This window comes from Astyanax mexicanus, chromosome 20 (genome assembly GCF_023375975.1).
Source record: "Astyanax mexicanus isolate ESR-SI-001 chromosome 20, AstMex3_surface, whole genome shotgun sequence".
NCBI classification, from domain to species: Eukaryota; Metazoa; Chordata; class Actinopteri; order Characiformes; family Acestrorhamphidae; genus Astyanax; species Astyanax mexicanus.
In genome coordinates this window covers 7,724,400-7,737,098 of record NC_064427.1, presented here as the reverse complement: position 1 = coordinate 7,737,098, position 12,699 = coordinate 7,724,400, and the positions used below count along the sequence as shown (strand labels likewise).

At 41.1% G+C, this 12,699-nt stretch overlaps 1 protein-coding gene across 1 annotated transcript; it reads left to right on the top strand.

Moving 5' to 3' along the window:
* The first annotated feature begins 10,267 nt into the window (after positions 1-10,267).
* LOC111194970 (trace amine-associated receptor 13c-like) lies at positions 10,268-11,651 on the top strand. The gene is made up of 2 exons (XM_049469024.1): positions 10,268-10,408; positions 10,520-11,651. The coding sequence occupies exons 1-2, from the start codon at positions 10,334-10,336 to the stop codon at positions 11,342-11,344; spliced, it is 900 nt and encodes a 299-aa protein (XP_049324981.1). The 5' UTR covers positions 10,268-10,333; the 3' UTR covers positions 11,345-11,651.
* Positions 11,652-12,699: the final 1,048 nt, after the last annotated feature.

Sequence of the window (12,699 nt, the reverse complement as noted above, 5' to 3'; positions counted from 1 at the left end):
TTTATAAATAATAATTCTTATTGTAGGTGTATAGGTACACATCATTAAACCCATTGTACAAATTCTTGTTTAGGCCACAGTGTGCAGACTGTAAGGGTGATGTTTCCAGTATGAAGAAATCAGGCCTGATATATACTATAAAGCAGTATAATGAAGGGCCTTCAATGTGAACAGTAATATTGGTATTAAATATATGTCCAGTCCAGTTTAGTTTGTTTTTTTTATGTATGGGTGCAAAAAAAATGCAGTGCAGCTGTAATTTAGATAACAGTTTATTATGAGATTGAAAGGGGGAGATTATTTCAGAGAGAGAGTATTTTAGTGACGGAGGTTTAAGGAAATGCATGTATTAATTTCATACTTGCAGCACATCTGAAGCTTGTTTAAAAATATATAAACGATTATTAAGCATTATCTACTAATATAATGTCTCATTTTGATCATTTTGGTTGTATTTAATCTCTGCCTACAATACGGAGTGTACAAATTTACCAGTTAAGTAAGAAAGAGGTGGTAGTGAATACTGTGCTGCCCTTTACCCTGACTTTTTTTTCCTTTCATACACTGAATCTCACCCTCTGCAAAGCCATATTCAGTGTACTTCATATACCTCTTAATTTTAGGTTTATATTGAACTTTCTTTTAAAATGGGTGCATTCTACAGAACAAAATATCTGAGAGAGAGACTAAACTAACTGTATTCAGAAACATCTCTAAACCACAAGCTGCTATTTTCCCTGTTGCATATTCTGGGGGCACATCAGTGTCTGGATGAGTCCATGCAGCATTTTGCAGGAGACACGAAAGGTTTGGATTATTGGTGAAAATTTTGTGACCTAGAAGACAAAAATGCAAGCTGCAACAAAAAATGAGAAAAAAACAGAAATTAATTATGCATGGTGTTGTCAGGATGTCTGACACAACCAATAGTACTGTCAGCAGTGTGGGGTGAGACTTTGAGGCCACATGACCATGTAGCCACAGTCTTCTGCATAAGGGCAAAGAGGGGAGACAGCACAGAATTAAACTTCTGCACAAAATGATGGAAGAAGTTGGCTAACCTCAGAAACTGTTGGACCATCCAGAGAGTGGAAGGGTGGGCCTAGACTACCATGTCTTTATTCTTGGCCGTGTGCATGCTGAGAGTACCCTTGGACACCACAAAGTCTAGAAATTACACTGTTGTTGTGGCATGGAACTGCATCTTTCCCCAGCTTAATGTACAGGCAGTTCAGAAGTAGCTGGTGGACCCATCTGAAATGCTCCTATGTTGTTGAGAAAGATGTGAACACAATGAGCCAGGGCTCCTTCAGTACATATAATGTAACATACAGGTTGTGCATGAATTCAGCAGGGTGGCAAGGTGGCACAGTGGGTAATGCTGTCGCCACACAGCAAGACGGCTTGGTTTCTATTCCGGGCTGGGGTGAGCCAGGTCTTCCTGGGTGGAGTTTGCACATTTTCCCCATGTCTGCGTGGGTTTCCTCCAGGTGCTCCAGTTTCCTCCTGCAGTCCAAAGATGTTTCGTTTAGGCCACGTTTGGATATTGATTTCACCCTAAGTATGAGTGTGTGAGTGACTGTGTGTCTGTCTGTGTCTTTCTGCCCTGCGATAGACTGTCCAGCGGCCTGTCCAGGGTGCATACTGCCTTCTGCCCAATGCCACCTGGTATAGGCTCCAGCCCTTCCCCCCATGACCCTGATGAATAAAGCAGGTATTGACAATGAATTCAGCAGTTATTGAGGTAGAGAGTCTATGGTTCTATAAAATTAGCAGCAAATGTTGCTGATAAGGATAGAGACAGTTCAGTCTCTGTGTGCTGAGAGTGCTTATGTATAGAGAGATGGGTGGAATCAGTACAGTGTGTGTGTGTGTGTGTGTGAGGAGCAGTATGAAGTGCCAGTTCAGTCCTTATGTTTGAGTGTGTGTAGTTTGGGGGGTTCAGCTCCGTCACTGTGTGTTGAGGAGTCTGACTGCATGGTGGACAAAGCTGTTGCAAAGTCTAATAGTGGAGGCTCGGTTACTCCGTTTACTCTTGGTATCAGAGCAAATGAGAGAGTCCATGTGGCAGATGGGTGGGGTGTCCACCCATCTTATGCTGTCATCTCGACTGTCCTCACTATCCTCTGTAGGGTCTTGCAATTTGAAATAATGCAGTTCCCAAACTAGACGGTAATGCAGGTGCTTAAGATGCTCTCTACAGTCCCTCTGTAGAACATTGTGAAGATGGGAGGTGGAGGATGTGCTTTTCTCAGTCTCCGCAGGAAGAAGGGTGAACAGCAGTGGACTGAGCACACAGCCCTGAGGGGCTCAATGGGATGGTGGTCATTGAGGTAGTGGACTGTGGACTTTTTTGGTGCAGGAACATTTGTCGTCATCTTGAAGGACATTGGCACCACAGCAGTGCTCAGAGAAATGTTGAAAATGTCTGTGAGAACATCTGCCATCTGTTCTGCACATCCTCTGAGCACTCTGCAAGGTATGCTGTCTGGTCCAGGGGCTTTCTGTGGTTTGAGTCCGTGTAGAGTTCTCCGCACATCAGTTCAGGACAGGCACGGTTTGAATGCCTTGTCCCAGGTTGTCAGCAGGAAATGCACCTCTGCAGTCATCCACAGCTCCTGGTTGAAGTGTATTGTGATGGTTTTGGGGACATCATCAGTGCACTTGCTGATGTAGCCAGTCATTAATTCTGTGTACTCCTCCATGTTAATATAGTCATCAGATGTAGCAGCTTCTCTGAACATGTCCCAGCCAATGTCCTCAAAACGGTTCTGAAGAGCAGAGGTGGCTCCAGATTAGGTTTGAGCAACAATACAAACAAAAACAACCATGTTTGTTCCCAAAGTGGTCGCTGTAACTGATCTCACCACCAACAGGAAGTACTCTTTTAAGTTGTAGACACTGTTCAAGTCCAGTTTTGTGACTATGGCCACGTGTTGGAGTGCCTCAAATACTGTAGACAAGAGTTGCAGGGGGTATCAGTCTTTGATGGTAATGGGATTTATATAATCCACATAGGACCTCCATCCTTCTCGTTGTCAAAGTGGAAGCTTGTCAAAGTGGGACCCCTACAGGTTAAGAAGTTAAAACAGCAGATAAAAACACAACCCAAATATAATGTGTTTAGGGTCTGAAAGAGCAAACATCTGCCACTGGGGAGGTGTAGTTTCCTCAATCATACTTTTGGTGTGGAGGCACCAACTGGGCCTTAGCCTTACTAAACACCTTTTAGAGGTACCAGTATTCCTGTGGAACCCCCTTAAGATCGCATCTGCATCTTAGGGTTTTCTTTTTCCAGCCACAGTGTACCTTATCGGTCACCTCTAGGCAAAGATGTTACCAGGGTAAGTTTCAAAGTGTGCCTTCTTTGCACTAATCACCATTTGGACTCTGTACACCAGAGTCAAGTTGAATGCTATTTGTTAAGACAGCAGCCCCCACCTTCACAGTTCCAGTACCACCCTTAGCGCTGCCTGCCACGCCAGCTACAATGGCAGGACCAGCTCTGCCTGCTGCCCCAGTGCAACTCCAGCAGCGCCTGCCGCATCTGCTCCAGTGCCAGCGGCACCCGACACTGTCCTTGTTCCTGTCGCTGTGCCGCCCACTGCCACCCCTGTTTCTGTGTGCACAGTGCTCGCTTCTGCCACCCCTGTTCTCGTGCCCACATTTGTTACCCCACCTCTTGTTTCCTGTCCCAGGTGTTTCCTGTTTCCTAGTTTGTATATATCCCTTGTGTTGGTTTGTTCTTTGTCCTGCTTTGCATCAGACTACTACAACATGAAGGTTTGGATTTGGCATCATGTTTGCTAAATCAGTAATTAAGTAATCAAGCTATAGACTAAAACAGGCTATAGACTAAAACCACTCCTGTAACAATGATGTAACCTCAAGTGAATGATGCTTGGGGCACATCAGCCTATCATATTGAAGTGGGAGGATTCAGACATGAGTATAAAAAAAGTGGCAACACAGTCCTGTCTGTCAGTTCAGCATCACTGGACGACACAGCAGATCCAGATTCATCTGATTAACCTGCATCTCTTTATTATGGATAAATCATACTCTCTAAACTTCACAGTTCAATACTGCTTTCCTGAAAACAATGCATCCTGCAGAAAGCAGGTCCGATCAGACCCTGCATATATATTTTTGTTCATTTTTCTCTCATGTATATCTGTGTGTACTGTGATTTTGAACTTGTCGGTGATTATCTCCATCTCTCACTTCAAGCAGCTCCACACTCCAACCAACCTGCTCATCCTCTCTCTGGCTGCAGCAGATCTTCTTGTGGGAATGTTTGTTATGCCTGTAAAAATAATGCAGCTGAGGGACTCCTGTTGGTATTTTGGAGACACGGCATGTTCTGTCTCTGAAATCATCATCAGCTATTCTATATCAGCATCTCTCTATAATCTGATTTTAATTGCAGTTGATCGATACATTGCTGTCAGTGATCCTCTGCATTATCCCACTAGAATCACAATTTGTAAAACATCTCTGTTTATAGTTCTAAGCTGGTCTTTTTCCCTGTTGTATATTATATATTTTTTTTACTTTAATGACCATCTACTTCAATCTCAAATAATCACCAGTTGTTATGGAGAGTGTGTAGTGATTTTTAAATATTCCTGGGTGATTGTTGATCTGGTAGTTTGCTTTGTAGCTCCTTGCTCTGTTATACTGATCCTGTATTCAATCATTTTTAATGCTGCAAGACATCAAGCTAAAGCTGTCAGAGCTGTAAGACTTGCCTTAAAGAAACACAGCTCTTCACATTCTTCTGAAATCAAAGCAGCAAAAACACTGGGACTTGTGATTTTTGTTTATCTTGCTTGCTGGATTCCATTTTATATAACTTCTCTGTCAATTGAAAGCATGACGACTTCATCGATAGTGTGGACTGTGTTTGCTTGGTTAGTATGCATAAACTCATCATTGAATCCACTGATGTATGCAATATTCTATCCATGGTTTAGAACATCAGTTAAATTTATTGTATCTTTTCGAATATTTGTATCCTCATCTTCAAGTTTTAATCTGATACCAGATCATTTTTAATTTAATGTCAGGTTGGTTTCAGTGAATAAAATTAGACCAGTCTCAGATCACATTCAGCACAGTGTCATAAATAAGGCTTAAATATCTCTTTAAATTATGTTATGTTTCAGACTGTAATTAACAAATAAGTAGAAACTAATATTTTGTGAATATGATTAATATAGATGTGAAAGGGGATTCCCAGTATCTACTGCACTAACAGACATGTATATTAAATCTAATTTTAATGTGTAATTTTATGTTGTGTATTAGTCAGTCTCATGAATATTCTTCATCAGAAAAAAGTCCTGCTTATGACTTCATATTGAAATGCTTTAGTGTTTAGAAATCAGGGATTGAAAATATGCATAAATAAATGCAATAAATGCAATATTTGTTTTGGTTATTTCATAAAAAACTTTTCACTTCAGTGTCAGTAACATTATCAGATGAAAATCATCCATAATATGTAATATGTCCACCATTATCACCACTAATAATAATAATAATAATAATAATAATAATAATAATAATAATAATAATAATAATAATAATAATACAGTATTCTAAATTCTTTATGTGATTAAAATAGATAACCCCATCACCTGGACTGCCAGAGAGTGTTTCTGGGTGCAAAGATATACATTATTCAACCCAGTGCTTACAATAAGCATTCTCCTGCTGTCTTCTGCTGTCTAATAATTTGATCAGCAGAAGTCTGAAAAGGAGCACAAGCTAATTCTCACCCTCCCAGTGCTGGAAGCATCATGAAACCCATGGTACAAATTCTTGTTCGGTCATTAAGGGTGATGTTTCCAGTATGAAGAAATCAGGCCTGATATTTACTATAATGCAGTATAATGAAGGCCTTCAATGTGACCCGATATTTTGGTAGATGATATATAAGTGATTCAATGCCACTAACAGTGAGTTTTTTTTTTTTTAATGGGTGCCATTAATTTAAATGCACATGTAAATGCAGTGCATATGTAATTAATATCACAGTTTATTAAGAGATTAAAAGGGGGAGATTATTTCAAAGAGAGAGATTATTTTACCAAGGGAGGTTTAAGAGAATGTATGTAGTTTTTTGTAAACTACATACATTTTTGTAAACTACATACATTTTGTAAACTACATTTTGCAGCACATCTACAGCTTGTTTAAAAAAATATAGACAATAAGTATTATCTACTAATATGGTGCAAGTTTACCAGTCACATAATAAAGAGGTGGTTTTGAATACTGTGCTCCTCTGTACCCTGACCTTTTTTTCCCTTTTTTTTTAACATACTCTGAATCTCACCCTCTGCAAAACCATATTCAGTATACTTAATTTACCTCTCTCAATTTTCGGTTTATATTGAACTTTCTTTTAAAATGGGTGCATTCTACTGAAGAAAATACATGAGGACCAGACTAAACCAACTGTATTTAGTTACAGTATTTCTATACACCACAAGCTGCTATTCTGCCTGTTACATATTCTGGGGGCACATCAGTGTCTGGATGAGTCCATGCAGTATTTTGCAGCAGACATGAAAGGTTTGGATTATTGGTGCCAATTTGGTGACCTAGAAGATGTAAATACAAGCTGCAACAAAAAAATGAGAAAAAAAAAAGTAATTCATTCTGCATGGTGTGGTCAGGATGTCTGTGTCAGGGTTGATCAGGCAGGGAGACGTGGAAGCTTACGTAAACGCAGGTAAGAAAGGAAATTTATTAAATAAATAACAAATAAACAAACAAGGAACAAAGAAACAAACCAAAACAAACGGGAGACAAGGAAAACCAGAGACTGTAAAAAAGATGGACGCCGCGTCTCCGTTCCCATTCATTCAATGAAAATGAAGCCAAAATCTTCCGCCATGTTGGCGATCCTGCCACCTGATTCTGCGCAGTAGAGACCAGAGGAGGGAGAAAGACTGTGGATAGCAGCCTACTCATTTAAATAACCCTGCCCCTGAGGGCTCCCTCGCGGTCACAGACTGCAGAGCGGAGCGGAGCTGACGGTCTGTTATTGGTCCCGCCCATAAGCAGCCCTTTTACCATAACCACACCTTTTTTGAATAGAGCTGAATAACGTTTTAAAAACCGAATTCTGTGGGGATATAAAAATTTGACAATATAAGCAGAGGTTACACTAGCTGCTGCATTTAAATAATGGAGGTAGAATTACAGTATATCAGAAAAAACGTGATTGAATGTTGTCTGTTTTGCCATTGAAACCTATGGGAATGGGTGGAGTTACACAGCTTTCTGCAGCCGAACAGCAGGGGGTGCCCGAGCTGTGGTGGCTTCACTTTTAAGAGACGATGCTCTGTCCAGCTATATACAGTCTATGAGGAAAACAAATGGGAAGGGCAAATAAGAAAACAAACAAGTAACTAAAACAAGACTAAATAAACTAAACAGAACAAGGAAATTAAGTAAGAAATAAACAAGAATTAAACAAGAATAAACTGTAAGACTGGACATGGGACTGGACAGGGAATGGGTAATGGATTGGGAACGGGGACTGGACAGAAAACAGACATGGGATCAGGGAAAAAAAAACATCAACAGGGACACACACAAACACAGTGACTGGGACGGGAACAGAAAAACCACTGGGGACAGGAACAGGAACACAGACAGAGACAGGAACCAGGACAGGGAAAGACAGGGGTACGAAATAAACAGGTGGGTGCCCAGGACTAGCAAAAGTCTGTGGGGCCAGCCTGGGCACAGTTCTGAGCATGAGGTCAGGAGGCCTCGGGGAAGGCCTGGGTAAATGGGCCCTGGGTACCAACAATATCCTTGGAGCAGGAACAGGAGTCGGTGTGGCGAAGGGCATCGCTGACGCTAGGGCAGCAGAGGCGGTGGCGGCCACCACTGGCACAGGATTGGATGCCACCTTCAGGAGAGGAGTGGGCTGCCTGGAACTGGTAAAGGCACGGAGACTTGAGCTGCTGGTGCAGGCTTGGAGAATTGAGCTGCTGGTGCAGGCTCGGAGACTTGAGCTGCTGGTGCAGGCTTGGAGACTTGAGCTGCTGGTGCAGGCTTGGAGATTTGAGTAGCTCGCACAGCAGCGTATGCTGGTTCCGGGAGGAAGTGTCACAGTGCGGGGGAAGCTAGCACCATAGCAGCACCATAGAGCTGTAGCTGCCGGGAAAGCTTGCGCTGCAGACGTGGCGGTAGCTGCCGCCACCGGGGCGGAGTGGACCTTGGGAGTCACCGGGATGGGGCGCACATTAGGAGTTACCGGGAAGGAGTTCAACTCTTAGAGCACCTCCCCTGGGGAGTACGGCAAGGGAGAACGGGAGAATAAAACTGGATGAAATTGCGCCCTAGGTGTGAGCCTGTAAGTGAACGCGCTTGTGTGTCTGTCTGTGTCTTTCTGCCCTGCAATAGGTTGGCGGTCTGTCAACCTAGAGGGTGTATACTTCCTTCCGCCCGACTCTTACAAATAAAGCGGGTATTGACTATGACAAAGCTGTTGCAAAATCTGATAGTGGATGCTCGGATACTCTTTTCTGCTGGATGGCATCAGAGCGAATGAGAGAGTCCATGTAAGAGATGGGGCAGATGAGAGAGGGGTCTTCCACAATGCTGGTGGCTTTGTGGCTGCAGCCTGTGGTGTAAATAATTGTAATGGAGAGCAGAGAGACTCATTCTCGGCTGCCCTGACTATCCTCTGTAGGGTCTTGCGATCTGAAATGTTGCAGTTCCCAAACCAAGTGATAATGCTCTCTGCAGTCCCTCTGTCGAAGATGGTGAAGCAAGGAGGTGGAAGATAGGCTTTCCTCAGTCTCCGCAGGAAGTAGAGGCAATACTGGGCCTTCTTGGTTATGTAGCTTGTGTTGAGGGACCAGCTGAGGTTTTCTGCAATGTAAACATCGAGCTACTTGGTGTTTTTTACAATTTCCACAGTAGAGTTGTTGATGTTGAGTGGGTGGTGGACACCTGGCACTCTCCTGAAGTCAACAGTTCTGTGTCATCAGTGAAATTAATAATGTGGTTTAAACTGAGGACAGGCATAATATCTGGTCACTTGGGGAGGTGTAGTCTTCCTTAGCATTGTGCAGTTCTGTGCTTCAAACCTTGCTCATAAGGTGTTCAGAGCATCTGGAAGAGAGGAATTACTATTACAAGCAGGTGGAGGTGTCTTGTAGTTGGTGATGGCCTGGATGCCCTGCCACCTGTGCCAAGTGTCAGCAGTGTCCTGGAAGTGATTGTGGATCCTCATTGCGTAGGAGAATACTTGGCTTTAGCTGTTCTGAGGCCAACCTTGTGCCCGGACATGAATGCCTTGTCCTGGGTTCTCAGCAGCATATGCACCTCTGTAACCACCTGCAGCTTCTTGTTGGTGTGTGTTGTGATGGTTTTGGAGACAGTAACATCTTCAATGCACTTGTTGATGTAGCCAGTCACTGATTCTGTATACTCCTCCAGGTTAACAGTCAGAAAATACGCTGGACATGATGGTAAACTGTCCTTTGTGCCAATACAATACACATGAGATTTACCTTAAGATTAAGAGTTTAACAGCTTCACAAACATTGTAATTTTAGGACACAACATCAGTAGTATGCCTTTGAATCAGGGTGTGTTTCGGCCTTTTAACACTAGACAGCCTCATCAAAGGTGGCCAGCTACAGAGTGATCAAGCCTGAAACTGTGTCCAATGCCCAATTGAGAATATTGCCTAGATGTTTAAGTGGCATGACCTATTGGACTCAAGTGGCGATTAGAGGGGGGATAGTAAGCAAGTGATGTAGATTTTTTCTTTGCCCAGCAAGGGTCCTTCTGCTTCATCTAGATCCACTGGCAATAATAACATCTCATTTGAACATCTCTGACATTAACTGAACTTCAGAGGCACATGACCACTGAATGTCTACCAGGCAGATGTATTGGCTAGGCCATGTGTGCTGGCCTTCCACTGCAGGGAAGTGTGTTTTGACATTATGTCAAAAGCACATGGTGAGTTTGACTGGTGTTTTACTCATGCAGTTTATCACATTCACTAGTGAAGCAGGCATCATTTAACATTTTATTAAACCTGATTGCTAAATTAATAATTAGGACATTAACTATAGACTAAACCAGGCCTGAGTACTGCTGCAACAATGATGTAATGTTGAGCTTTAGTTAAGTGAATGATGCACTTGGGGCACTTAACCACTCATATTGAAGTGGGAGGATTCAAACATGGGTATAAAGAAAAGTGGAAACACAGCCCTGTCTGTCAGTTCAGCATCGCTGGACGACACAGCAGATCCAGTTTCATCTGATAAACCTGCATCTCTTTATAATGGATAAATCATACACTCAAAACTTCACAGTTCAATACTGCTTTCCTGGAAACAATGCATCCTGCAGAAAGCAGGTCCGATCAGACCCTGCATATATATTTTTGTTCATTTTTCTCTCATGTATATCTGTGTGTACTGTGATTTTGAACTTGTTGGTGATTATCTCCATCTCTCACTTCAAGCAGCTCCACACTCCAACCAACCTGCTCATCCTCTCTCTGGCTGCAGCAGATCTTCTCGTGGGAATGTTTGTTATGCCTGTGAAAATAACACAACTGAGAGACTCCTGTTGGTATTTTGGAGACACGGCATGTACTGTCTCTGAAATCATCATTAGCTATTCAATGTCAGCATCTCTCTATAATCTGGTTTTAATCGCAGTTGATCGATACATTGCTGTCAGTGATCCTCTGCATTATCCCACTAGAATCACTGTTTGTAAAACATCTCTGTTCATAGTTCTAAGCTGGTCTTTTTCCCTGTTGTATGTCATAATAGTTTTTTACTTTAATGACCATCTACTTAAGTCTCAAATAATCACCAGTTGTTATGGAGAGTGTGTAGTGATTTTTAAATATTCCTGGATGATTGTTGATCTGGCTGTTTCTTTTCTCGCTCCTTGCTCTGTTATACTGATCCTGTATTCAATCATTTTTAATGCTGCAAGACATCAAGCTAAAGCTGTCAGAGCTGTAAGACTTGCCTTAAAGAAACACAGCTCTTCAAATTCTTCTGAAATCAAAGCAGCAAAAACACTGGGACTCGTGATTTTTGTTTATCTTGCTTGCTGGATTCCAGTTTATATATGTTCTCTGTCCATTGAAAGCATGACAACTGCCTCAATAGCGTGGACTGTGTTTGGATGGTTAGTGTACATAAACTCCTCATTGAATCCTCTGATGTATGCAATATTCTATCCATGGTTTAAAACATCAGTTAAATTTATTGTATCTTGTCGAATATTTGAATCCTCATCTTCAAGTTTTAATCTGATACCAGATCATTTTTAATTTAATGTCAGGTTGGTTTCAGTAAATGAAGTTAGACCATTCTGCAGTCAGTGATCACATTCAGCACAGTGTCATAAATACGGCTTCAAATTTCTTTTTACTTTTTTTTTTATATCTTTTAGACTGTAACACATAAATATTTAATAATCTATGTATTTGATTAATGCGAATGAAAAACGAATGAAATTCCTAGTAATACAGCTTTAAAGGGAAACACTAATGACCTCAGTGACCTTTTAATTTCAAACATTACTGTCATAATGAACTGCACTGACAGACATGTATATTGAATCTGATATGTATGTGTTGTTTCATTTTTGGTTTTTAGTGTATTAGTCAATCTCATGAATAATCTAATTCAGAAAAAAACACGTGCTTATGACTTCATGTTGAAATGCTTTAGTGTTTAGAAACCAGAGTTTTAAAGTATACATAAATAAATAAAATAAGTAGAATCATTTTTTTTTCTTATTTCATAAAAATTGTAAATCATTCATAATATGTAATATCTCCACCTTTATTACAAATACTTCAACGTGAACAGTAATATTGGTGTATAATATATAAGTGATTCAGTGCCACTAACAGTGAGATTGTTTTATGTATAGGTACAATATACTAATATGCACAGGCATATAACACATATGTATAACAGTTTATTAAGAGGTTGAATTTTGCTGAGACAGGTGTACAGAAATGTACGTAGTCATTTTACTCAGTGAAAGTCTCAGTATAATTGCCTCTCATCTGCAGCTTGTTTAAACAAAATAAAGACACATCAAGCTCTAATCTAACAATATGATGTCTCATTTTGATTATTGTGGTTGTGTTCAGCCTCTGCTTACAATACAGAGTGTACACATTTATCAGACAGATAAGGAAGGGTTGGTGCTGAATACTGTACTACCCTGTACTCTGATTTTTTTTTCATACACTACATCTAAATAAAAAGAATATTTGTGAACTAATTGGACTAATTTTGACACTTAACAAATGATTAAGGGTCACTGAAGCCTAAAATAAGTGTAGAGAATGGCCCTTGTTTAAAGGTCTGATGCTTAGCTGCATTCAAAACCTTAATGGAACCTCTACATGAAAATCATATTCTCACAGATAAGATACTATAGAAAGAATGGAACTGCCCGAAACAAGAAAGTGCTCAGTTTTAGGTTTATATTGAACTTTCTCTAAAAAAGGGGTGCATTATACAGAACATAACACCTGAGAGCCAGGCAAAACTGTATTATATATACTGTATTCCATCACAGCTCTATTAATCAGTCCATGTAACTCAATGTCGATGACCGCAAACTAGTTCAGACAGCCACCACCCTCTTCCTGCCTTTGCCCCATAG

Excerpts from the sequence above, each read along its gene's own strand:
- LOC111194970 (XM_049469024.1), top strand. The coding sequence starts at position 10,334 with ATGGATAAATCATACACTCAAAACTTCACAGTTCAATACTGCTTTCCT. Across the intron at positions 10,409-10,519 it reads ATGCATCCTGCAGAAAGCAG|CTCCACACTCCAACCAACCT; the intron begins GTCCGATCAGAC and ends CACTTCAAGCAG.